Source organism: Pseudoliparis swirei, chromosome 9 (assembly GCF_029220125.1).
Source record: "Pseudoliparis swirei isolate HS2019 ecotype Mariana Trench chromosome 9, NWPU_hadal_v1, whole genome shotgun sequence".
Classification (NCBI taxonomy): domain Eukaryota; kingdom Metazoa; phylum Chordata; class Actinopteri; order Perciformes; family Liparidae; genus Pseudoliparis; species Pseudoliparis swirei.
This window is the reverse complement of record NC_079396.1, coordinates 22,774,329-22,802,169: the sequence shown is the minus strand read 5'-3', so window position 1 is coordinate 22,802,169 and position 27,841 is coordinate 22,774,329. Positions and strand designations below refer to the sequence as shown.

The 27,841-nt window shown below is 44.7% G+C and overlaps 1 protein-coding gene across 2 annotated transcripts; it reads right to left on the bottom strand.

The window, feature by feature from the left end:
- Positions 1 to 15: 15 nt before the first annotated feature.
- Positions 16 to 17,860, bottom strand: LOC130200152 (myosin-7B-like). 2 transcript variants are annotated; one of them, XM_056424177.1, is made up of 46 exons: positions 17,826 to 17,860; positions 16,746 to 16,845; positions 16,470 to 16,573; positions 14,960 to 15,103; positions 14,729 to 14,885; positions 14,359 to 14,386; positions 14,095 to 14,188; positions 13,547 to 13,639; positions 13,396 to 13,459; positions 13,127 to 13,225; positions 12,376 to 12,479; positions 12,125 to 12,263; positions 11,354 to 11,472; positions 11,122 to 11,271; positions 10,850 to 11,020; positions 10,535 to 10,714; positions 9,751 to 9,883; positions 9,579 to 9,655; positions 9,408 to 9,495; positions 9,140 to 9,257; positions 8,935 to 9,058; positions 8,646 to 8,782; positions 8,369 to 8,539; positions 8,198 to 8,282; positions 7,552 to 7,794; positions 7,301 to 7,477; positions 7,028 to 7,173; positions 6,832 to 6,922; positions 6,602 to 6,759; positions 6,285 to 6,516; positions 5,898 to 6,024; positions 5,635 to 5,753; positions 5,356 to 5,552; positions 4,943 to 5,126; positions 4,685 to 4,850; positions 3,657 to 3,781; positions 3,462 to 3,577; positions 3,123 to 3,309; positions 2,784 to 2,993; positions 2,556 to 2,681; positions 2,351 to 2,441; positions 2,200 to 2,279; positions 1,776 to 1,880; positions 1,189 to 1,284; positions 796 to 939; positions 16 to 721 (listed from the first exon to the last, which is right to left on the bottom strand). In XM_056424177.1, the coding sequence occupies exons 2-46, from the start codon at positions 16,843 to 16,845 to the stop codon at positions 710 to 712; spliced, it is 5,811 nt and encodes a 1,936-aa protein (XP_056280152.1). In that variant the 5' UTR covers positions 17,826 to 17,860; the 3' UTR covers positions 16 to 709. The 2 variants fall into 2 exon arrangements, with proteins under 2 accessions (XP_056280152.1, XP_056280153.1); XM_056424178.1 differs by lacking the exons at positions 16,746 to 16,845; positions 17,826 to 17,860 and adding an exon at positions 16,726 to 16,742.
- Between the last annotated feature and the right edge of the window lie 9,981 nt (positions 17,861 to 27,841).

The window sequence follows — 27,841 nt, the reverse complement described above, 5'->3', positions numbered from 1 at the left end:
ACAAAGTATAACTGATGCTGGTGGCAATGTCGTTATATTTATTTATTTTATTGCACAATGTTGATCCAATGATGAGGCTTAATAAAACATAAAAGTGGCACCAGAGTTATTACAATTCATCTTGAGGGGAACATGCATGTGTGAACAACATTTGTAATCTTTCCAAAACTTGTTGAAAAACATCCACAAATGTCATCCTCATGGTGGCGCTAGAGGAGAATAACAGTATTACCACTGTAATTAGAGTACATTATTTGGGAACCCTGAATGTCTACAAAATCTGATGGGAATTTGTCAAAATTAACAGAAAATCTGTACAGAAAATTCTATCCACTGAAAATGAATGTAAAGTTATAATTTAATATTTTAATATAACAACTGCTTTAATAAGGTCATTGTATTTTCTACATCACCAGACTAAAATAATCATCTTTTAATGTCTAAAAAAATGGAGGACTTGTATTTAAATGCTATACTAAATTAAAATTAAAGTACTTTTAGAAAGAATCTGTATACTTTAGTACTATGAACCTGTATACTTTAGTTCTATGAACCTGTATACTTTAGTACTATGAACCTGTACCAGTACTACGTACAGCTCTTGAACAACCTGGCTTCCCTCGAGATTCACGCGTCCCCCCTTGATCCTGGACTACAGAGACCCACTGAAACACAGCAACCGACACACACTGACAATGTGGGAGGAGCTTCAGTCCATGATCTGCAGAAACATAAACAGCAGATTAGAAACGCTCTGTGTTCTGGTTGCAAAGGACCAGTGGTGAGCGGGCTCACCAGGGCCACCTTGCTGGACTGATCGCGGGTTCGAATCCGCAGCTTGTTGACGTTCGTCTCGGCGACGTCGACTCTCTCCTCGGCGTCGTCCAGCTCGTGTTGGACTTTCCTGAAACGCACCGTGCTGAAGCTCACCTGCTCCTCCTGGTGGACGCAAAGAAGAACATCGGCCAAGAGTCAACTTTAGAACTATGCTTCTCTCCACATGTCCAATTCTCTCTCTCTTTTAGCTCTGTTTTTGGTCTCCACCACCTCATGATCCTCTGTGTTCACCAGCTAGAAACTGAACATGTAGAGAACAGAGAACCTGAACAGGTAGAGAACAGAGAACCTGAACATGTAGGTATTGTGATTGTATATAATATTAAAACGTTTAACTCTCATGGGACTCACAGCGTTCTCCGCTTGTCTCTTGTAGCTCTTGACTTTGGACTGCAGCTTCTCGATGAGCTCTTGCATCCTCAGCAGAGTCTTCCTGTCCTCCTCCGACTGCCAGGACACAAAGAGAACCCATGACATGGAGACATGGAGCCCTGGAGACATGGATCCATAGACCCATGGAGCCATGTACCCATGGAGACATGGACCCATAAACCCATGGAGATATAGACCCATGTACCCATGCACCCATGGAGAAATTGACCCATGGAATTATGTACCCGTAGATACATGGACCCATGGACCCATGCAGACATGGACCCATGGAGCCATAGACCTATGGAGCCATAGACCCATGGAGACATGGACCCATGGAGCCATAGACCCATGGAGCCATAGACCCATGCAGACATGGACCCATGGAGACATGAACCCATGCACCCATGCACCCATGGAGCCATAGACCCATGGAGCCATTGACCCATAGACTCATGGAGACATTGACCCATGGAGCCATAGACCCATGGATACATAGACCCATGGACACATAGACCCATGGAGCCATTGACCCAGCAGCAGTCCGTTTGGAGCCAGCAGCAGACCTGGTCCACCAGATCCTTCACTCTCTTCTCGTAGTGACGGACTCCTTTCTGAGACTCGTTGCTCCTCTTCTGCTCCATCAGCAGCTCCGTCTGCAGCTCCCTCACCTGAACACAGCAGGGGGTCAATACGAGTCAATATACTGATTACAGTGTGAGGAAAGAAATCTTAAATCAAGAAATCAATCTTTCTTTATTATTCTTTTTCTTGAGCAGCAACACTAGAAGTTGTAAACTCTTTACAACTTTATAATCATCTCATCAATGATCTCAGATTATCATTGATTCACCTTCATCACTCCATCTCTCCGTTGCTCTATCTGTATCGTAACTCTGTATCTTTGTAACTCTGTCTCTCTGTCTCAGCCCTGCCTGAGACTCACGTGATGTCAGAGAGGAGACATCTGGATTAAAGCCTCTCACTCACTCTGGTCTCCATCTTGTGAAGCTGCTTCTTTCCTCCCTTCAGCGCCGTCTGCTCCGTCTCCTCCAGTTTCCCCTGCAGCTCTGTGGGAGGAGCAACCAGAGAGTTAAGGTGGACCCGAGTTGACCGGCGCCACAGAGTCTGCGTTGCGTACCTTTCACCGTGGACACCATGCTCTTTTTCATCCTCTCCATCATGCAGCCGCTGTCCTGCTCCTTTTTCAGCTCCTCCGCCATCAGAGCCGCCTGGTTGAAGCACATGTTTCACAAGGAATCACAAATGGGAAGGGAGCACCACAGAGACGGTTCAAACCCGCCCCCAAAAGACTATTAAGTCAGGGTTTGAAGGTCAGGACTTACATCAGTGATGGCCTTCTTGGCTTTCTCCTCAGCACTGCGACTCTCCTCCATGAAGTCATCCGCCTCCCCCGTCAGATGAAACACGTCGGCTTCCAGCTTCTTCTTCTGGCTCACCAGATCGAAGTTCTGAAACACAACCAGGACATCCGGCGGGTCATCAACAGTCCGTCTGTCCACAACATTTGCTAAGTTATTGATTGGTTTATGTGTGTGTGTGTGTGCGCGCACCTGTGTGGCGAGCAGGTTCAGTCTCTCCCTGACCTCCACCAGCTCGTGTTCGGCCATCTTGCGCCCGCGGTCCGTTTGTTCCAGAATCCCACGCAGCTCGTCCTCCTCAGTGGACATCAGTGAGCAGCGCCGGTTCAGCAAGACGAGCTGCTCTTTGAGCTGATTGGCCAGCTGGACTTTGCCCTCCAGGCCCACCTGTTGCTCTTTAACCTGTGAGAGGACCGAGCACAGCGAGACCTGTTCAGACATTCTGCCACATCTTATTCGAGGAGCAACTCTTCCTCGAGCAGAGACCAGTCCCCCGTGGACAGACCATGGATTCTGATGAGATGAGGCTACCTGTGTCTGGAGGTGTCTGATGGCCCTCTGGCTCTCGGCTGCCTGTCTGTTGGCGTGTCCCAGCTGAACCTCCATCTCGTTCAGGTCGGACTCCATCTTCTTCTTCCGGTGCACCGCCTCATTGCGACCACGAACCTCCGCCTCCAAACTGGCCTGCGTAGTCTCCAGGGAGTGCTGATGGTCTCGCCTGGTGGACAGCACTGCTATCACTTCTCAGATGCATGCTCTGTGCACAATTCTTCTCGAGGTCTACTGCATACTTTACATGGTTTTAAATGTTCAAAGTTCTAAGTCCAACCGTACTGGCTCCTCGTTGACTATTTCCAATATATCTGGTACCTGAGGTTGTCGATCTCCTCATCTTTCTCTGCAATCTTGCGCTCGATCTCGGTCCTTATCTGCTGCAGCTCCATCTGGAATCTCAAAGTCTTACTCTCCTCGTGCTCCAGAGTTCCCTGGTGGGTACACAGTTGTTTGGTCAACAGGTGAGTTGGTGGACAGTTGGCGGGTGTCTATAGCCGGTGAGTTAGTTACCTCTGCTTCCTCCAGAGTTGCTTTGATATCACTCTTCTCCACATCCAGGATCTTCCTCATCCTCTCCAGCTCATAGATGGTCTTTCCTCCCTGACTGATCTGATCCGTGAGGTCCAGTATCTCCTCTGGAGTCAAACACAGTCGCTCCATCAATCACAATATGAATCACACAGCACTCACCATGTTATCAGTATTCACACGAGAAAGGTAGAAGGACCCAGTCCTGTGACAATTCAGCTCCAATCAGAGGTTAGCGTAATGCATTCGAACCTCTGACGAAATCTGTGTATGTAAGGGCCGACCTTCTGGTTCTTGAGCAGAGTTCTTCTCCTCTCCAGCTGTGTTGTCACGTTACTCCCTGAATCACAGCGAGCGCTTGTACTGTGCTTGTGATCAGAGAACAAATATACCAGAACGAGAGAAGTCGTTGGCGGAATTATTCCCGAGGCTCCACCAGGTGTCCAATATAGTACACTCCTTCTGAATAACCGTTTTCTCAAGAAGGACTTCTTTAAGGTTACCTGTGCCATTGAGGGTCCCAATAGGAACCTTTTCCATCCAAAAGAAGAAAGATTGTGATATTGAACCATGATCGTTCTGGGTTGCGCTGCATCTCATCAAGTTCTAGATAAAACTCTTGGAATATACCCTTTTTCTTAAAAATACCCAATGAGTGGGTTCTTGTTAGCACCATTAGAAAGTTAAAAGGTTCTGCATAGAACTTCAAAAGAGGAACAATACAAGGGTTCTCTGTGAAACCCCTCATTGGGGTCTCTGGATAGACCACATGGTTCTACGTAAAACCTTCAACATGGGGGTTATAGGTAGAACCCAGGTGGAACCTTTAAAAGATGAACGTTAGTCGGCCACAGTTGGCTCCCACACTGATGTAACCTTCCCTCCCTTAGCAGAGATCGCTGGACCTACTGGTTGCTACTGTAGGAATAACCACGCTAGCCCTCATTCATCAGGTTATCTTCCACACTCTTACGGCAGCCGCAGAAGACAGACGATGGGGGAAAAGGTACCTTGCAGGTTTTTATTTTCCCGCTTCACCGTCTCCAGTTGGTCCAGAGCTTCTTCATAGCAGTTCTTCAGTTTGAAGAGCTCGGTGCTCAGACTGCGCGACTCCCTTTGCGACGCCTCCAGGTCCGTCTGACTCTCCTCAAACTTCAGCTTCCAATCGCTCAGCAACTGAATACAAATCAAATTTTAAAAATCGAATCAACACGCTCTACGTGACGTGGTTGTTGAGCGAGCGGAGAGTCGAGGCTGGCGTGGCCGACCTTGTCGAAGCTGCGTTGCCTCTTCTCCAGAACCAGAGCGGCGCCGTTGGCTCGCTGCAGTTCCACCAGCAGCTCTTCGATCTCCGTCTGCAGACTCAGTTTGGTTTTCTCCAGCGAGGAGCATTTGGCCTGAGACGACTCCGCCGCTTCCTCCACCGCCTGCAGTTTGACCACCAACTTGATCCTAGAACGAACGGAGAGGTCAAGTGCACTCTTGTTTATTTGACAAAGAAAAAGCTGCAGTCCCTTTTCAATCTCTTCTCTCACGCCCTCCTCTCTGGGCTCGTCTCAAGCTGAATGCTCTTTAGAGACGTGAGACTCTCTCGGATCTAACGTCTAGAGATCCAGAAGCTGTCTGCAGGTGTGTGGGTGAGCCGGTGTGCATACATACGGGTTCATCGGCGTGTCCTTACTTGGCGTCCTCCAGCTCCTCGATCCTCAGCACGGCGTCCGTCTCGTACCTGGATCTCCACTGGAACACCTGGCCGTTGGCCTTGGAGAGCTCCCTCTGCAGCTGGGCTTTGGCCTCCTGCTCCTCCTCCAGCTGCTCCCGGAGCAGACTGCTGTCGTGGTGGGATGCCTGCAGCGCGTGAGCCAGCGCCACACGAGCCTGAAGCCCACAAGAGAAGGTTGGCTTTAGGGCGACAGCGAGGACGGCATGACGGGTCAGAGGTGTGAAGGGTCAGCGTTACTTTGCTCTCCTCCTCCAGCTGCCTCTTCACGTCTTCAGAGGTCTGGCAAATGCCGGCTTTGGAACGCTGGAGCTGGCCAATCGTAGCGTCACGCTCCTCCAGGCGGCGGCTGTACTCGGCTGCAAGAACGGCCCGGAGGAGGAGTTTAAAGTGGGTTAGTCCCGCCCCCTTCATTGGACTCATGCACTGTGAAGGAAATGCGAAACGCAAGAGATCACCTGTATCTTGATAAGAGACCATGTGCATGTGTGTGTGTGTTGTACCAGTTTCTGTGAGCGCTCGGGCTTTCTGAGCAGAAGCGTCGGTCAGCTGTCTCTGCAGCTCCTCCGCTCGGCTCCTGCTTTCATTCAGCTGATCCTCATACACCCTGAACATCTTCTCCACCGCTCCCTACACACACAGACAGACACACATATAGACACACAAATACACAGACACACACGTACGCACCCACCCACAAATACACACACACAACCACACACACACACACACACACTGCATTTTACTACTTTTTAGGATCACTTAAATAAGGGCTGCTGCAGTGTTTGTACAAGGAAGTTGATTTATACTTCTATACAACCAGAGGAGCCGCCCCCTGGTGGTCAGGAGAGAGAACGCAGAAGGAGTTTCCTCCCTGAAGGTGGACTCACTTTGCTCCTGCTCAGCTGCTCCACGTTAGCAGCCAGGTCGTCGGCCTCCAGCCTGAACTCCACCTTCTCCTTCTCCAGCTTCTGTTTGGCTCTCTGCAGAGCGTCGATCTGTTCGCTGAGCTCCGTCACCATGTCCGAGTGCTTCTTCCTCAGCGCGGCTGCCGTCGCCTCGTGGTGAAGCCCCGCCTCCTCCAGCTCCCGCCGCATCTTCAGGAAGTCTGCCTCCCTCTTCCTGCGTGACGTTTGAAGTTCGTCACAATGTGAACGAGGCCTCAGGTCCACCGAGTGAAGGACGTGTCTGCCGCCGTGAGGCTGACCTGTTGAGAGCGATCTGAGCGGCCGAGGCTCCTCCGGCCTCCTCCAGCTTCTCCCCCAGGTCCTCCAGCTCCCTGGTGATGTCGTTCCTCTGACGTTCGGCTTTGGAGCGCCACGCTCGCTCCGCCTCCAGCAGCTCCTGCAGCTCCTCCATGCGGATCTGAGGGCGCGACACAGGGAGATGAAGGCCGAGATCAGGAGGCCGGAATTCTCTTTGGATCGCTGGACCGACCTGAAGCTCTTTGATCTTCCTCTGGAGAGCGGTGACCACGCTCTGCTCGTCCTCCACCTGAGACTGGAGCTGAGCCCACTCGGCGTCTCTCCTGTGGAGCCACGGGGGGAGGAGAACGTTCTGCAGTCAATCATCTTGACGATACGAAACATTCATTCAGTTTCACACGTTTCTCCGTTTCTTTGTCTCTTCTTACTTCTTCAGCTTCTCCTCCAGCTCGTCCTTCTGGTTCTCCAGGTCCTTCACGGAGTCCGTGGACAGCTTCAGATCCCCCTCCAGCTTCCGTTTGACCCGGTCCAGATCCAAACGCATCTTCTTCTCCAGCTCCAAGGAGCTTTCTACCTGCAGAGAAGAGAGAGGGCTTGTTGAGTGTGGTAAGTACATCATATGTGTGTGTGGGGGCGGCTGTGCTATGACTTTGGGGTTTATGGGGTTTTCAGATGAATAAATCAAAGTCTCGCTCCCTTACATCGTCCACTCGCTGCTCCAGCCGCACTTTCTCCTTGACCAGCATGTTGACCTTGTCCTCCTGCGCCTGAAGGTCGGCCAGAGCCTGCTGGTGGGCGTCCTGCAGGGCGGCCTTCTCTCTGCTCAGAGACGCCATGGACTCGTCCAGGGCGCTCATCTCCCGGGTCAAGTTCTTCACCTGGACGCAAGGGAACAGGAAGCTGGACTAACGGTTCCCCAACAGAGAGAACCCGGCGCCGACGCTCACCACACCTTGTTCTCCACGCCGTGTCTCTCCTTCTCCACTTTGGCCAGAGTCGTCTCCAGGTCGTCCACGTCTCTCTTCAGGGAGAGCACCTCCTCCTCCAGCTGACGACTCCTGGAGGTCAGCGCGGCCGTCACCTCCTCCTCGTCCTCCAGACGCTCCTGCATCTCCATCAGCCGGGCCTCCATGGAGACCTTGGCGTGGAGCAGCTGGCTGCAGCGCTCCTCTGCGTCCAGCAGGGTGTCCTGCTCCTGGTGGGGAGTGTTCACGAGGGCTCGTTAGAGGTGCATGCGGTTCCCAATACTTTAGAAATGTTCCTCAGATCAGAACCTGTATTCTAGAGATGGTGTACATCGTGATCTTTAAACTCGTTCTCAGCTGTTTGTGACGAGCCAAACACGGAGCTTCCACTTTACTGTTGGCATGATATTAATACTCAAATAATAATAAATAAATAAATGCACTTTTCTTTCTCACTGATGAGTTTCCTCCTGGGTGATTCAGTCCGAGAGGCCCCGGTGCTTAGACTCTTCTAGAGAAGCTCCAGGTCTTGAACATCCCATAATTCACCCACTATGTGTAACGTGTTCTGCGTCAACACAAGTTCATCCAGATTGAGACGTGAGATGCTTCCGGAGCTTCACAGTGACTCACCGTCTGGAGCTGCAGGGCCAAGTCGCTTTTCTCCTGAACCAAAAGCACCTGCCGCTCCTCAGCCTCACACCTCTTGACCTCCGACCTGACGGAGGAATCCAGAGCAACCAACGGATGTGAAGCGTTCAGATTCACTTTCTAAACATGTCGATGGTACAGTCGGGAGCAGACCTGTCGAAGGCCTCTTTTAACGTGTTGAACTCTTCTTTGAGAGTGGCCAGTTCTTTCTCCACCTGGGCGCTGCGGAGCAGGGGGCGGAGCTTATAGAACAGCATCATCCAGGGCCAAGTCCTCACAGAGAAGAAGGCGGTGATGTTGAACTGGACCACCATTGCAGCGTCCCTGAGAGGAGGAGTCACAGCCCAAGCTCTGGCCTTTACCCATAACACAGATATCATGTTGAGACATTCCTACGCGGCTTCATTCCCGTGGCGGTCGGCACGCTGACCTTTCCAGCACCATCTTTTCCCGTTGCATCCTCATCAGCTTCCCTCGGGCCATGGCCTGGACGACGGTGAGGATCTCAGACAGACGGACGTCCCTCATGTCCTCCAACAGACCCAACAGCCCCGCCTTGAAGAACACCTGAGAGGGGAGGAGCCGAGAGAGCCGAGCATCAACCTGCCGGTCTGTACAGCTCGTGACACCCGGCTCGTGACACCAGACTCGTGACACCCGGCTTGTGACACCCGGCTCATGACACCCTGGGCGTGGTGGTCAGCGACTCTGTGCGCTACCTTATTGTGGCCAAACTTGTACTGGCTGTGGTCGATGTCCAGAGAGCAGAGCAGCTTCTCCACGGCCTTCCTGCTGTCCACGTACGAGTCCTCTGGGATGGCAGCAGGACTCAAGATGCGATAACTGGGAAAGAAAAGAGCTCAAGGAGGGATGAAACGCACAGGGGAAATCTTATCACATTATATTGTGGCGTTGCAGACCGACCGTTGTTTGAACTCTGCGTACAGGATGCGATTCGGAAAGCCCTTCCTGCAGATCCTGATCCCCTCGAGGACTCCGTTACACCTCAACTGGTGCAGGACCAGGAAGGCATCCATCAGACCTGCAGGACGGATACAGTAAGGACACCAAATGACATGAGATGTAAAGGAAAGGACACCAAATGACATGAGATGTAAAGTAAAGGACACCAAATGACATGTGATGTAAAGTAGCTGGCTTGTGATGCTAGCGCGGCTAGCTGCTGCTGCACCTGGACTCTTGGTGTGGTTGGGGATGATGCAGCGGACAAAGTGAGGCTGCGTGCTGCGCAGCTTAGCCATCAGCTTCTTCAGATTCTCCTGGGTTCAAACAGACAGTCAGGGAGAGTCGTCAGCAGCCTGCCGGGGTCAAAGGGGTCAAAGGGGAATAACTGCCTACTCACTTTGTGTAACTGTGAAACGGTCTGGAAGGAAGCTGCTTTCCTCTTTCTGTGCTTCCCTTCAGCCTTCGGATCCATGGCTGAAACATCACACAAACATCCTTGTTTACCACACACCGTTCTACCCTTTGCCGCGTGGCTGTGCCGCTGTGTGGAGTCTAAAGAGTCTCGAGACCTATGTCTGAGCTGATGTAGTCCTCAAACAGGCCAGCCATGAGCTTGTGGGAGGACTTCTGGAACAGAGCCACCACCGTCTCATTCAGAGGATCTCTGTTCTTGTCCAGCCATCCCGTGATATTGTACGGCACCTACAAATCAATATAGACAGGACAGCGGTGAATATGAAATGATTTCAATAACTCAACAAGGAGTCCTTTGAGTCGACACAAAGGACGTGGAGTTCCCCAAGGCTCCTTCCTCGGGCCTCTTCTTGTCAGGGTCGGCGTCACTGCTCTCGATGTTTCCTTCCTGAGGTTTAGATGACAGCTGACTGTCCATATCATCAATAATTGGAACATTTCTACTGGTTAAAAAAGATCAATCAGAAATGTTTTTATTTGTTGCCAAAGAAACACTTTTTAAATGCAGTGTTCAATTCGAATGCTTAAGTGAGACTTTCATGTTGCCGCTCAGTGTCTCAGAAAGACAAAGACAATCGTGTCCGCAGTGTCTTCACTAGCCTCAAAAAGCCTTTTCTCAGGCCTCATAAACAGAAAAATTCGTGGCATCACTACTCTGGATTCTGTTTTTTTACAACACAACAAAGATCAGTCAGACTCGGTCTGCTTGCTTTGTCCTTCGAATACTGCAGAAAAAGGTGCAATGTCCTCCATTGTTGTTGTTGTTGTTTCACTATTTACATTTTAAACTCCAACAGTGTGTTTTGAATTTTGCTATAACGGCCTCCAATTTCAGAAACTGGGCAAACAGATTAACAGCAGCAGGAAGTGGGCACTCACCACTCCGGCGTAGTGAACCAACTCAAAGTGCGTCTCGTGTTGCCGCTTTTTGTCCGGACGCGCCCGCAGGAAGTGGGCCGACTTTCCAAAGTGGTTGTCGTAGAGTTTGGTTTTAAAGCTGTTGTCGGTGGCCTTGGGGAACATGCACTCCTCTTCCATGATGGACAGAATACCCATGGGCTGCAGAAGACACACATTAACCTTTGGTTACATCATCCGATCTCAACTCCAAACGTTTACCTCCAACCCACCACGGGTTGAACTCGAGCGCTTTAATAATAAGAGCATCAGGCTTCACAAAGGCCAAACACACACCCTCTCGATGAGGTCTATGCAGGCCTGGAGGTCCAGACCGAAGTCTATCAAGGTCCACTCGATCCCCTCGGTCATGTACTCCTCCTGCTCCAGGACGAACATGTGGTGGTTGAAGAACTGCTGCAGCTTCTCGTTTGTGAAGTTGATGCACAGCTGCTCAAAGTTGTTGAACTGCAGGAAGATAAAGACAACAGAAGTGTAGGTGTGCATCACAGGCAGGAAGTGGTGTAACACCCCCCCCCCCCCCCCCCCATCATGTTCTCCTCTTTTACCTCAAAGACCTCAAAGCCGGCGATGTCGAGCACTCCGATGAAGTACTGGCGAGGCAGAGCGGTGTACAAGGACGAGTTGATGCGACTCACCAACCACTTGAACATGCGGTCGTACGTGGCTTTGGCCAGAGCGGCCGCCGCGAAGATGACCTACAAACACAATAGACGGTCAGGGTGGACAGCAGATGCTTTTTATTGGATTGATTGGTTGATTGTTCGATTGAAAGGTTACTTGTTCGACTGTCTGTCCTTTGATTATCAACTCGTTTCCCACTTTGACGCGGGGGTTCAGGAGGCCCTTCAGGAGGTCGGCAGAGTTGAGGCCCATCAGATAGGCGGCTTTATCCAGACCTCAACACACACAGCACAGACATCTCATCTCATCAGCCATTGGTACCACGAATACCCATCAATACCCATTAATGCCCCTCAATACCCATCAATACCCATTATTGCCCCTCAATACCAATCAATACCCATCAATACCCATTATTGCCCTCAATACCCATCAATACCCATCAATACCAATCAATACCCGTCAATACCCATCAATACCCATTATTGCCCATCAATACCCATCAATACCCATTATTGCCCTCAATACCCATCAATACCAATCAATACCCGTCAATACCCATCAATACCCATTATTGCCCATCAATACCAATCAATACCCGTCAATACCCATCAATACCCATTATTGCCCTCAATACCCATCAATACCCATCAATACCAATCAATACCCGTCAATACCCATCAATACCCATTATTGCCCCTCAATACCCATCAATACCAATCAATACCCGTCAATACCCATCAATACCCATTATTGCCCCTCAATACCCATCAATACCATTCAATACCCATCAATACCCAGGTTGTGTGGTTGTGTGGTTGTTTGTTTGTGCAGTTGTGTGGTTGTTTGTGTGGTTGCGTGGTTGTTTGTTTGTGTGGTTGTTTGTTTGTGTGGTTGTGTGGTTGTTTGTGCGGTTGTGCATCTCACTCTCGGTGCCGTTGGCCTCCGCCTGCTCCTCCCTCGGCCTCTTCTTGAAGCGCATGTTTCCAAAGTGCATGATGGCTCCAACGATCTTATAGCAGCCGTACTTCTCCTCGGGGGTGAAGCCCAGCGTGTCCATGGCGTGCTGCACACACACACACACACACACACACACACACACACACACACACTCTAACACGTGAACTACAGTCTATGTGTGTGTGTCTGCGTGTGTGTGTGTGTGTGTGTGTTTATACATCCGTGAGCTTTAGCTCCTCTCCGTCGTCCATGCCCTCCACGGTGGTCACGCCCTGGGAGCAGAAGTGGTAGTCCAGGGGGTTGCTGGTCACCAACAGCAGGTCTGCACCCAGGAGACCAGTTCACATGTACACACATGCACACACATGTACACACTGTAACACACTACGTTGTTCTATTACACAACTTCTGAAATGTTCCGTTTCTCATTTAGTATCAAGAATCGATATCTGTTATTTTGTTGATATTTTAGAGGAAGGGAAAATAAACACCGCCAGCAGAGATACACATCTGTGGTCTGTTTTTATTTACACACTTGTGTTTAAACGAGGCTCTGAAATTTGTGTTAACTAACCCTCTGCATCAAGATTCATCAGATATGTATGAATGAACCTGGGAAGTTTGGTAATATAAGAGCTGCTGAAACTTCACCACTTCACCACTAGGGGAGCTATTGTGTTATAGGATCACAACATGACCTGATAGACATGACAATTCACCACTTCACCACTAGAGGAGCTATTGTGTTATAGAGTCACAACATGACCTCATAGACATGAAACTTCACCACTTCACTTCTTGTAAAGTCGGATTATTTGCTCTAATAAATAATTAGAATACAGTAGGCAAAGACTTTAGGTATGAATCCGTAATCATGTATTTATTAGTAATACTGCTGTGTATCAGATTATAAACTTTACTATTGTGTTTATTTTATTTTGTTGCTTCTATAGTAGTGGGTGTGGTTACCTTGTAGCTCTGGCTTGTAATTGGACAGGATCTGGTAAAAGATGTGGTAGCTTCTCTCTTCTGGCTGCTGGAAAACGACTCTGGACTTTTCTAGAAGATCTGATGAAATCCACACATGAATACTTATTCCGGTGTTCTGTAGTAGTGTGATGTATACATTTAAAAGATTGTAATAGTGTACAACATTATTGCGAATTGTAATTTCTGTAAATACAAAGAGCACAATGTTGAATGTGTCTCTTGATTTCATTATGCAAAGAAAAGCTCACAGATGTTGATGTCAGCTGACGCCAGCCTTCCTGTCGGCCCGAAATGAATCCTGATGAACTTCCCCTGAGCAACACAAAACACACACTCTTTGTAACACAACACGTCCTCCTGCGCTCACCGTGGCCATCGTGATCAATATGTTGAACTCACGAAGCGGGAGGAGTTATCGTTGCGTATAGTTTTGGCGTTGCCGAACGCCTCCATGGCCGGATTAGCTTCAAGGATCTGGTCCTCTAAAGATCCCTGAACACACAGAAAGAGACACAGGTTAGTTTGCTGGTGTTGACCTGTCAATAACCTGGTAGCCCCGCCCCTAAAGCATCCCCTGCTTTGTGGTCTGAGCCTAAATGACCATAAAGTACGAAATGATGACATCATGCTGTATAGAAGACTTGAAACTAGAGATTGAGACATAAACTCATGTTTACAATGTTTACTGAGGGAATACATCAAGAGAGGAGTAGAGTCATTATATAGACTTCTATACAACCAGAGGAGTCGCCCCCTGGTGGTTAGGAGAGAGAATGCAGCTTTAACACATGAAGCATAGACTTCTATACAACCAGAGGAGTCGCTCCCTGGTGGTCAGGAGAGAGAATGGAGCGTTAACACATGGAGCATAGACTTCTATACAACCAGAGGAGTCGCCCCCTGGTGGTCATGAGAGAGAATGCACATATGACGTTGAGAAGACTTACTCCTTTTTTCAATTTCTCCCTCAGAGCCGCGATGATGGCAAAGTACTGAATCACCCTCTTGGTGTTGACAGTTTTCCCGGCCCCCGACTCCCCGCTGACCGGACGACACAAGTTCCAATAAGTTTATGCAAACATCACACATCTTTCACAAGTAAGAATGATATGTTATTTATCGTGTAATTTTAATATTTCTACGTAACATTATTTGTCAGAAATGCAGAATGTAAAGCGTGTAATGTTAAAGCTGGCACGGTTCTGACTTACGTGATCAAAATTGATTGGTTCTCCTGATCTGTGGAGGAAATGAAGTCATGTGATCACATTTCAATGACCAATGCAACATGTTGGGAGTTACATCCGTTTTTAGTGACATACTTAAACTTATCACGATCATGTCTTGGATTACAGTCTGCAGAAATACAGTGCAGCATTTTTATACATCGGATGTGATCGCATCAAATATTATAAAGGATTTAAAACAAAATATAAGTCTTTCCAATTTCAACAGAAATGTATTTCATCTATTCTTATGCCTCGTAAAGTAATTCTGCCCTCAAATATTGTACTTGAACATGCAAGTCAACCAGTGAACTGAGGAGAGCAGTGTTTCTTGAGTTTCTTTCCGGTCACTCACTCTGCAGCATGTCCACGTAGGCGTGGTCGGCGATGGCGTAGATGTGAGGCGGCGTTTCCAGACGACGACGCCCTTTATACGTGGCGACCACCTGGGCGGAGTAGACCGGCAGCCACTTGTACGGGTTGACCGCCACGCAGAAGAGGCCGGAGTAGGTCTGCAAGCAGCAGGTCAACACATCACTTACACTGCGGGGAGAGACCACCAGCCCACGGTGCCCGAGGCGCTCACATAGACCATCCACATGGCGTATCTCCGGCGCAGGTTGAAGAGCACCGAGGCCTCGTTCAGGTGCGTCAGCATGGCCACGTCCTCCATCATGTCGAACCGGGGCGGGTTCATCGGCAGCAGCTGGCTTTCCTTCACCAGCAGCAACTGAAGGACATGAACGTGAGGAAGAGTTTACCTTCAAGAGGCACACAGGGACCTGGAGGAAGGTCCAGGGAACCATGTCGCCATAGAGACAGCTTCTTCAGTCAGGCCATCAGGCTGCTGAACAAGGACTGAGACCCTCATTAACACTACACACCAGAACATATTCTGTGAATATCTATGGCCATGGTGTATATTTTATTACATTGTTTATATATATATATTGTATATATATATTGTATGTATATACATATATATATATATATAGTCTCAAAAAAGTGTATATTTTATTACATTGTTTTATATATATATATTGTCATGATGTATATTCTATTACACTGTTTTATATATATATTGTTAATACTTTCTTCTTTTTTGTGTGTGGATATTGTATAGTTTATTCTCATTCTTATTCTTTTTTAGTCTGCTACTGCTGTCGGGTGTTTTGCACATAAGAATTTCACGAACCGATTATACTTGTATAAAAGGGGATGTGACAATAAAAACTTGAAACTTGAAACTTGAAACTTGAAGGTCATCTGTGCTTCTTAAATGTTGTTTTGATCACAGCCTGAAACATTAATCCATTGTTTAACCAACCTGAGGGACTTTTTGAATGTAAAATATAAAGACAAATATATTATACATTTATATATAAATATATATAGTTTAATTTTTATTGTTTTCAATACATATATATATATAAATTACAACAAATATATATATATACAACAAATATATATGATTTTAAATTAAATATATACCCCCCAAAAAATATATGTATGTTTTTTTAATATATATATATATATACATATTTAAAAAATGTATATATATATTTTAAATAAATATATTTACAAATATATATATATACAGTCTATATATAGTTATATATATATATATATTTTAAATAAATAAATATATAATTAAAAATGAATATATAGATATATGTATACATTTATCAAATTTATTAAATAATATATTATAATATATATATATATATAAAATAAATATATTTTATAGATATTAAATAAATATATCAATTATGTATGTATATATACATATTTATGTTAAATAAAAATATATATTTAAAACAACTACTTATATTTATATATATATAAAATAAATATATATATTAATATAAATGTATGAATATATATATTTGTTATATTTATATATATGATATATATGTAATGTTTATATATATATATATATACATTTCATTACATGTCATTTATCAGACGCTTTTATCCAAAGTGAATTCAACATGAGAACAAAGTAACGTTTCTTCAAGAAAACCAAACCATGAAACGACAACGAGCCATTCCAGCTTCCCTGAAGTGAACGGTATATTTATGAATATGAAACGCACCTGCCCGTCCCGGGTCTCCACGGTGGTCTGGTCTCCATTCAGCTCTTTGACCTCTACCTCCACGTACGCTTCCACGGGATCGGGCATCCAGCTGCGCTTCGTTCCTATGAGAAGACGCCGTCTTTACCAAAGTATAAAGATGTAGAAAACACACATATATATACACACATATATATACACATATATATATATACATACACATACATATATATACACATATATACATATATACCTACATACACATAAATATACACACAAATACAGCCATATGAGTACCATCGAAGGCCGGGGCACTCGCAGCCAGCTGCTCCAGGTTGTTGAGACGTAGGAAGCGAGCAGCGTCTCCAAACTCCTCCAGGTCCAGGAACCGGGACATCTGGACAGGAGGGCAGGGTCAGGGCTCGCTTCACACAGAGGCCCCCAGAGGCCGATATGTGGCCCTCTCAGGAAAAAGTTTGGGGACCCCTGTTTTTGATTATCAATTAAAAATCCTCACTGATGAATTAGAGAATTTTTATAGTGAATTGTGGGTAAAATTGTTTAAAAAACTCAGCGTCAAGATAAATTTGTAATGTTTTTATTTGACATATTATAGGGGGATGAATCAACACGTGATCGGCTTATACGGATACTTGATGCTTTTGCTTCACTGCAGCGGCAACATGTTGCCGAAGACCCAAAACAAACTCTGATGTCACCACATTGGCATGGCAACCATTTGGCCTCCGGCTCGACGCATCCTCTGGATTCACCACCGAGCGGCCAGCTGGAGAGCTCACGAAGCTCAGGAGGCCAATCACCTTCCACGTGTGTGTGTGTGTGTGTGTGTGTGTGAGAGCGTGTCGGGTTTTAAATGGATTACAAAGGAAAGATCATCTTCATCATCATCATCATCATCCTCATCATCATCATGAACCGCCACAGTGAGCTGTGATTGGTCGTCCTTCGTTAGCCGTTTGTAGCTATTTGAACAAACGTCTTTTTCTTCACAAGTTTATTTGGACAGAAACTGAAAAAAGTTTTGCCTGAAGAAATTTTTTGGTCGATATCACACAAACATTATTTAAGAAAGCGTTCGTGTTGATGTTATCAAACATAAACAACATCACCTTTCCTGAACCTGGATATCAATATGAAGTTAAGTTAGATAGACAATCGGTTTCAACAGTTTATCCTTAAATCAGCCGCTGGTTTCATGACATCAGGGGGACGAGCCCTGCTGGATGGATCAGAACCAGCATCCTCTGTTTGCACTATTTTCTCTTGCTAATTGCATCCAGCCTCTCACCAACAACAGCCGAGGCTCATGGGAAGTGTAGTCTTCCGAGCCAGAATCAGTAAACGTAGCGTACTCACCGTGTGGGCCGCTCAGGTTCTGCTCTGAAGCTTTTCTTCAGCTCGATTCACTTCTGGTCTGACGGCGCGCCGGAGGAACAGAATGAGTCGGCCCACCGAGCGTCACATGACTTTATAACCTCCCCTCCGATTGGCTGGTCATGCCAGGCGGTCATAAAAGGCTAGCTGAGGTCAGCATGGAATACCGAAGTAAAGCCCACGGCGGCTCCCTCCTCATCCCCTCCGTCCGAGGCCATCTATGGACTGACCTTTCATAATCTCCATGCCCAATATGATTGTTACAGTGTGTTACATTTTGTTAGATAGTTCTAGTTTGTTACAAATTGTTACATTTTATTACATTTTGCTACATTTTATTACAGTTTCTTACATTTTGTTACAGTTTGTTACAGTTTCTTACAATTGTTAGAAATTGTTAAATTTGTTGCATTTTGTTAAATTTCGAGAAATGTTGTTACATTTTGTTAAATTGTGTGAAATGTTACAATTTGTTAGTTTGTTACATTTTGAAACAGTTTGTTACACTTTGTTAGAAATTGTTACAATTTGTTACATTTTGTTTATAGTTTGTAAAGTGTGTTACATTGTGTTACATTTTGACACATTGCGTTACAATGTGTTACAGTGTGTTGCAGTGTGTTACAGGTTGTTTACTTACATGGTGTTGGGGCTAGAACCTAAAGCTTCCTCACTGCTCTGCAGGTTATAGACTCAAGTTGTTGTGGGAATAAGGTTAATTAAAGGAATGTTCTGTGTGTGTTTGGTGGAAAGAATGGAGAAAGTAAAGGATATGAACAAGTGCTGTAAACATGAGCATAATAAGAATTAATGAAATATAGCCCTTTTGGTTTTCTGTGTCTTTTAGTTTTACACAACAAAAGGTTCATTGACACTAAAGCCCTAAGACCAGGTCCCACACGGCTTCATGACCGCTCAGACTTGTTTTCCTGGACGTCCCCCGTGTTCAGGTTTTAACCCAACGAGTGCCGTGTTATTTTAAATAAATGAGGCTTCAATGTAGCCCAAATAACCTGCTCTGTAATGGAGCAGAACCTAAACATAGTCTTCATCTTAATCTCCCATCATCCTTCTGTAAACCCTTCACAGTGAAATAGTTATAAATGAGGCAATTACCCCCCCCCCCCATACAAAGAAGTGCTGAATGATGAAACAGAGCTTCAGTGTGATCCTACTCGCTGGGTTCCATGTCGTCCTCAAACTAAAACAGAGTTTGGGGGTGAAAATGGAAACAGCAGCAGATATCTGATGTGTAATCCATCCTTCCACCCTCCATCCCTCCTCCCATCAATCCCTCCACCCATCCTCCCAATCCCTCTATCCATCCATAAATATATTCTACTGTAGACACTCTCTCCCCCCCCCCCCCCCACCCTTTCTCTCTCTCTTCGTCCAGTTGTCTATCGAGTTGGTTCTCTCTAATCCAGAGTTATTTTTCATGAAGCCTGCATACACACACACTACCAGTAAATTACACACACACACACACACACACACACACACACACACACACACACACACACACACACACACACACACACACACACACACACACACACACACACACACACACACACACACACACGGCAGTGCAGCAATTACAGGCAGAGTCAGGTTGGTAGAGTTTAAAAGTTATAATCAAATAAACAAAAAAATAACTGAAAGAGTAGCTCAGACTCGAGCTCTATCTATTCCTGACAGAATCTATCTCAGCCAGGCCGCTAGCCGATTTACCAGCTTAATCTTCTTCCAGCAGAGGAGAAGTCACAGAAGCAACAGCCAATCGTCTTGTGCCTCCTGCACCTCGAGCTAATCACTCGAAATCCAGACTGTTTGCTGTCCTGGCTCCTCAGTGGTGGAACGAGCTCCCCACTGACATCAGGACAGCAGAAAGTCTCTACATCTTCCGCCTGAGACTGAAAACACATCTTTTCCGACTATCTGGATTAAAACACAGATTTGCACTTCAGTGACACTGGGATGGCACTTATTGTGGTGCTTTTGTGGTTCGACTGAGTTATGGAAATGTTGCTTCCTGCGTTCTTGTTGTTCTTGGTTTATACTCTAGGTTGAAATAAGTGGTGTATAAAGTACCCAAAAGTCATACTTGAGTAAAAGTAAAGGTACTTGACTGGAAAATTACTCAAGTAAAAGTAAAAGTCACCTATGAGAATACTACTTGAGTAAAAGTATTAAAGTATCTGATTTTTTTTGTACTTAAGAATTGAAAGTAAAAGTAAATGCTGTTAATAAAAAAAACAAAGGTCAGAATTTAGAGAATTATGAAGTTTATTTGTTTGGGTGCTGTGGCCGCCATGAACAAGGAGTATGAGCTAGGATGAACTTAGCAATATATGAATACGATGAAATTACTAAAATATAAAAACACGATTAACACAGAAAAAAGTAGAACCAAAAGTAACAACCAGAATCATCACTTTAAAGTGAAAAATGTATTGTTCATCTTCAAAAGAAGTTGATTTTCAAAATGGCCAGATTTCAGTGTCTCTCTTCTGGGGCTGAAGACGAGTGCTGCGATGCTGAAGAGCCGTTCACATGGTGCAGGTAGAGTGTGTCTAGCTTCACAGGCCCTGATGGTGCAGGTAGAGTGTGTCTAGCTTCACAGGCCCTGATGATACAGGTAGAGTGTGTCTAGCTTCACAGGCCCTGATGATACAGGTAGAGTGTGTCTAGCTTCACAGGCCCTGGTGCAGGTAGAGTGTGTCTAGCTTCACAGGCCCTGGTGCAGGTAGAGTGTGTCTAGCTTCACAGACCCTGATGCAGGTAGAGTGTGTCTAGCTTCACAGACAGCAGCACACAGTTGGGAAGCATTTCAGCAAGTCAACGTGATCCACGTCTCCATCCAGCTGTTTGCTGCTGTCATGCGCTTGAGATGACGAAGAAGAAGTCCTCTTCATCAGATGAACTGGACCTGGTGGCATCACCTAGCTGCAGGGAGGGTTCTTCCATGTGCTGCTTGATTAGTCCATTCCTGAAATAAAGTGAGAGTATTACAGACATGATAGAATTAATAACACTTCATAACATGTCATGACCCCAACCTAAAGTTTTGTACAAAATAGTTTGTTTTAATTTGAAGTTTATACATTTAGTTTCATGCACTGTCCGTGCATCCAGAGTTGATTTGTGAATATGTACTTGTATCTCTGTAGTTAAACACAACAACAGTCCCAAATCAATATCGTCGCCATTACTGGACCGTCACTCTTATAATATTAATACAAATAATTATAATAATGCTGTAATGATTAGCATTATATTATAGCTAAGACAACTCAAATCAACAAATTCTCACAACTGTCAACACTTCTTCAGCTCATTAACTCGCTAGAGATCCGTCTACACCACTCACGCTAATTGTCTCATTTAATTGACGATAGCTAGCGAATGTTAGCCTAACATACAACATGTGTAGGACAATCAGACACCTGCCTTCCCCTCTCCTGCCAAAGATATAACTTACTCCAATCCTGAGGACAACACTGCTATATCTTAACAGGTTTATGATGACTAAACATTAACGTTGCGGGTCATGGGATTAATCTTCATTTACCTCAATGTGTTTCCTGAGGTTGGTGAGTTGTTGAAGGCCAGTATCTCCGTAGCTTTCGGTCGGCATAAGAGGCACTTCATCCGGTAGGAAGAAACTTTCACTCCGACAAAAGAAAAGAGTTCGCCCAAATATGGCCACGGACGTTGATCTTGGTCACCGTGGTTGTTCGAGTAGCTTCCACTGCTGCTCCACATGAAATGAGTCGTATCTGTAGCCGCTCGCTAACATCCTGGGCATCACTGGGAAGAGAAAACACACGGCAAGGACCACTGATCCCCAACCTGGTGTTCGTGCTGCGTTCAGGTGCGCTGCGGTGTGTTCCACCACAGTCCCCGATGTTTCTCATGATTATTTTTTTCCGTAGTAACGAGTAACGATACTGTTTCAGGGGAAATGTATCGGAGTAAAAGTACAAGTTTTCATTGCAAAATGTAGTGAAGTAAAAGTAAACAGAAATATAAGTAGTAAAATAAAGTACAGATACCCAAAAAAACTACTTAAGTAAAGTAACGAAGTACTTCTACTTCGTTACTATACACCACTGGTTGAAATGCACTTATTGGAAGTCGCTTTGGATAAAAGTGTCTGCTAAATGACATGACATGACATGTAATGTAATGTAAGTCACTCTTCTCCTCCTGTCCTGTTTCCCCTCTGCGCTGTTTACCTCTTTGCCTTTTTATTTCTCTCCCTAATGAGGAGATCACGATCAGGTGTGTCTCTTCCCACACCTGATGCCCATGCTCTCCTGAACGAGTGGGTGGAGCCTTCCGGAATGTAGACTCCAGCACAACATTTACCCTCAGGCCCTTACATATATGTAAGGGCCTGAGGGATATATATATATAAATATATATATATATATATATATATGTATATATAGATACACATATATATATATATTTATATATATAAACATATATATATATACATATACATATATGTATATGTATATATATATGAATGTATATATAGATACACATACAGTATATCTATATCTATATAGATATACATATATATTAGGGCTGTGAAACGATTAAAAATTTTAATCGGATTAATCACAGGTTTTTGTGGATTAATCATGATTAATCACATATTACCGATATTCTCGGTATATTTTGTGAGAACATAGAGATTTATGACAAAAGACGGATATATACATTTATACATTCTTCTATACAATGGTGCTGCAACTCAGCAGTTATTTAGCAGTTTTCTTCCATATGGAACATTAATACATCTTCATCCTAAACAGAATGTTTAACCCTCCTGTTACCTTTCGGGTCAATTTGACCCCATTCAATGTTTAATGTCGGTGTTCTTTGGGGTCAATTTGACCCCAGGCTGTTTTCACTGTGTCAAACATATCAGAAATATCAACTTTTTTATTTATTTAAAGGGCTATTTAGGTAGTCAACAAACAAACATAAAGTACCTCACACTTAAACTTGGGAAGCAATATTAATTCTAATAATTTTCTGGAGGTTTTAATTGCTGGGGTCAAATTGACCCCGAGGGTAAAATATGTTCGTAAATGTAAAGGTAACAGGAGGGTTAAACAGAACATTTTTCTCTTGTTTGTCAACCATTAACTCCACCATGATACAATCTAAAGGTGGACAGATTGACAAGTGACTTTTTTTTGCTCGGTCGATGCGCGCGCACGGAGCTTTGTGGCGCGCCAGACGGAGATCGATAAGTGTTCACGCAACGCGAAGAGACAGAAATGACATGCTGCTGTGGAGATACGATCAACAACAGACGTTTAGTTTAATAAAAGAACAAAGACGTGCTCTAGAGAACATGTCAGGGGGCGGGCCAATCTCTTTAATGTCATGCGATCTACCAACACTACGCCGCGATCGACTGGCAGGTCGCGATCGACGTGTTGAGACCCCTGATCTACAGGAAGTAAAAGTCGTAACAAGGTTTCCGGAGGTGAACCTGCGGAAGGATCATTACCGATGAACAGACCGTCTGCATGAGAGCGGACAGAGTTCAGATTGAAGTGGTGTATTGGAAGCTCATTTTGCAAGTTACTTTTTTTTCGTCCCGACGACCAACAACAGACAGATTGGAAGCTCATTCTGCGCATGCGTTAAATGCGTAAAAAAACAAAAACTAGTTAAACCTGTAATTGAATTAACTGAGTTAACGCGTTATTTTTCACAGCACTAATATATATATATATATATATAGATACACATATATATATATATATTTATATAAATATACATATATATATAAACATATATATATACATATATATATGTATATATATATATATGAATGTATATAAAGATACACATATATCTATATCTATATATATATATGTATATATATAAATGTATTGTTTATGCACTGAATTCTTTACCCACATCAGTACGTTGAAGCCTGAACGAGGAGGCGAGTCATCATAGGATCTAATCCCGAGCAATGAGCCCCGCCCAGGACCTCATGTCAGGTCACCTTGGGTTATGCAGGCAAATATCCTCTGATTCGGCCAATCAGATGACGGCGTGATGTACTGTTGTTGTTGTGGGTGAGACGCTTTTTGTGCGATCCAAAGCGGGATGAGCTGCCCAGAAGCCTTCAGATAAAAAGTTCTATTATTAATCCTGCAGAATCCTCGGCCCTCAGGAACACGGCTCCTCCCCTTCAATAGAGGCCATGAGAGAGTTGTGATTATACAGCATGTGACGCACACTCACTATGTGGATGCCACTATAATGCTGCATAATCCATCCATAAATGAGCCAGACAGCACACCTGTCACACACACACACACACACACACACACACACACACACACACACACACACACACACACACACACACACACACACACACACACACACACACACACACACACACACACACACACACACAGAACAATAGACTATAAACATCTTTTACTGAACAACAGAGACGCCAATGGAACTTTATACTAGTCCCCTCAATCCTCCTGATGTAGCTCAGAATGATGCAAATGCTACAAAGACACACACATGCACACACACTTACATACACACACATAAATACACTCACCCACCCACACACACTCACATACCCACACACATACACATAAACGCACATGCACACTCACACACACTCACACATTCACATACACAATGCACACACTCACACACACACAGTAAACAATATCTAACACACACACATACACGTACACACACACACACACACATAGTAACCAATATCTAACACACACATACACACACACACATACACACATACACAATGCACACACACATAAATACACATACACACACAGTAACCAATATCTAACACACACACATACACAAATAAATACACATACACCCACATTAACCAATATCTAACACACACACACACACATACACACATACATACACACACCTACACACACACATACACACACACACAGCCTCAGTGAGTTGATTTAAATCTTCTTCTCTCTGCATGCTTTGATGTAAATTCCTTGGAAGTGTTTTACATGATAAACCATCTTTCCTGTTGACCTTGACTCTGAATGTGGACTTTTACATATTCTTTGGTTGACTTGTGTTCGTCCCTGGACGAGACTAAAGGGGACGCAACACACGTGTGGGCTCGTCTGGATTTTCCTTTGAGAAACATACAAAAGAAGTAAAGGTTTAAGACTTTTGACTTGCAGGACTTTATTTTACAGTTTTTCTCGATTGCTTACAGTTTTTCTCGATTGATTCCACACAAAAACTGGAACTTATAACACAATTGCCACAACCTGGAACTCATGTGCCAACTCCCTAAACCAATTCTGCTAAACTATAAGCACAATTATCTGCTTTAGACACAGATTTCAATTGTTAGCCACACTTTCTTCAAAACACTAAACACCATCCTCTCTACTTTGCACACGTCATCAATGCCAAAACCTCCTTGTGTCCAGACAGAACACACTGCTGTTCAATTGGCAAAACTTCCATTTCCACGGCTGTTGTGCAATTTGGAATCAAACAATATAAGGGCCACAGGTGACCTCCTGATTTGAAGAAGAATGGATGAAAACATGGAAGGTAGAGGAGACCAGAGAGGCAGAGGAGTATTTTTTTTGTCCTTTTTTATTTACACTTTTCTTTTTGTTGTTGTTGACTGTTGTGGTCTATTTTCTATTGTTTGTTCTGTGAAAAAATTAGAAAAAAGAAAGAAACATTTTTGTTGTATATTTGTGTTTTATATTTTGAGTTAAAACATTATACATTCACAATATTTTACAACAGGAGAAAGCGTACAGTACCACTGGACATGAAAAGGCATAATGCTCCTGATAAGGCCTTCATACTGGTGTTTTCCCATTTCATCGTAGTGTTTTCCATTGAGCACATCAGTGTTCAATCGATGCTCAGAATGTCTACTCATATAATGGGCTGTGTTTGTCATTTGAAAACAAAGTTGCATTTTGCAGGAGATATAAAGGGTTTTGCATTTTGTGTGAGTGGTTTTGGGATTTGTGTTTAGAGTTTTGACAAAACGAGGCATTCTTTCAAAAAATGTGTTTAAGCAATCGAGAAAAACTGTAAACAAATTTTTTGAAAGCATGCCTCGTTTTCTCAAAACTCTAAACACAAATCCCAAAACCACTCACACAAAATGCAAAACCCTTTATATCTCCTGCAAAATGCAACTTTGCTTTCAAAACAGTGTTATGTCACCTCAGAAGGGTATTTTGTTTTCAAATGACAAACACAGCCCATTATATGAGTAGACATTCTGAGCATCGATTGAACACTGATGTGATCAATGGAAAACACTATGAAATGGGAAAACACCAGTATGAAGGCCTTATCAGGAGCATTATGCCTTTTCATGTCCAGTGGTACTGTACGCTTTCTCCTGTTGTAAAATATTGTAAATGTATAATGTTTTCCTCATTTTGTTATTTATATTGCGTCCAGCCTGTTTCTCTGCGCCTGAGCCTCACCCCGTCACAAAGACCTGACACCATGATAAAGTCGTGGTATAAATAATAGCCAATGTATCTGTTACATCTTTTATTTAGGTTCTGTTGTACAACACATCACATTAGGTTTGTTACAAATAAACAAAGAATGACCCCCATGGGTACCAAAAGAAGAAACACAAACATTATTTATCAACAAATTTTAACAATTTGAACAACAAGATTAACTAATTTATCCTTTCACATCCAATCATTCATCTATCCCGCAGCTTATCATGTCTGCCAACACAGTTGTCATCATCCTGGTCCTCATCAGGCAGTTGGGCGGCCATGCTGGTCAATACATCACTCACACTGTCAACGTCATGCAGCTCGTGGAAAACCATGTCAGCGGCTCCACGGATCCGTTCATCGGAGGCGTGAATGTTGTAAAAGTTAAGATACATGTGAAGGGCAGGTATGAAGGTCTCGGTCCACACCCGCACCATCAACTGTTCAAAGTGACAGCCGTAGAACTCGTCTGGCACCGGCCATAAACACGGATGTTGCATCTGGCTGGGATGACTGGTCCGACAGCCATAACAGATTTCCACATTGTAACGGTGCAGAGCAGTGTTCAACAGGTGTAGAACCCCTGTTTTAACACACTCCTGGAAGCTTGGGGGTGCTCTTTTTGGTACGGATGGAACATTAATGTCAATCCCTTGTGTATTTGTTGAGGGCAACCTCGGATCAGATGGACGGTGTACCCCGGCGAAATCAAACTCACTATCCTCATCATCAGCAGAGTCATCATAGATTGGTGGACTGTCCGTCGCCTGAAAGACCCATGCGGTATTGGCATTGGTGTTTTCAGCGTCTGAAAATCAGAATTAAAAAACATTTTATATTTACAGTTCTGTATCAAATTATACATGTCAACATATCAATATATATATATACAAACTTATAACTTACCTGGCTTTTCCCCTCTTAGAAGACCGGGGTTTGTCGACTTTATCAGTGCCGTGTCCGCATGACAGCAGATATACCAATTTGGACGCCAAGTGGTGGATCGTCATAAGCAAGGCTTTTTCTAATAGATCCGTAAGTTTCATAGCGGCTGTCTCCCCTGATCGCTTCGTCAACCTGACTAAACAGACCTTGCACGGCCTGCCAATCACACCATTGGACAAAGTATGTTGTCGGAAGCCACTCGTTATACTCTCTACGTCCGATCGGGGACGACTGCTGTCCATCCCATGACCCCCCTCTACACACACGCATGTGCTCACGGTTTATACAGCTATTTACAAAAAGAAATCGTACGGGCGACCTTGGGGGTTCGCCAACATCTACATGGTATATTTGAGCTCCTGATTCACTGTACCAATGGGCGGTGGTCACACACCCTTGCACATGACCCGGATCAAACAAGCTGGCGACAACTGAACGAAACTGCAGCCAATCACTAACAGACAGGACCATACTCATCTCGTAGTCAGA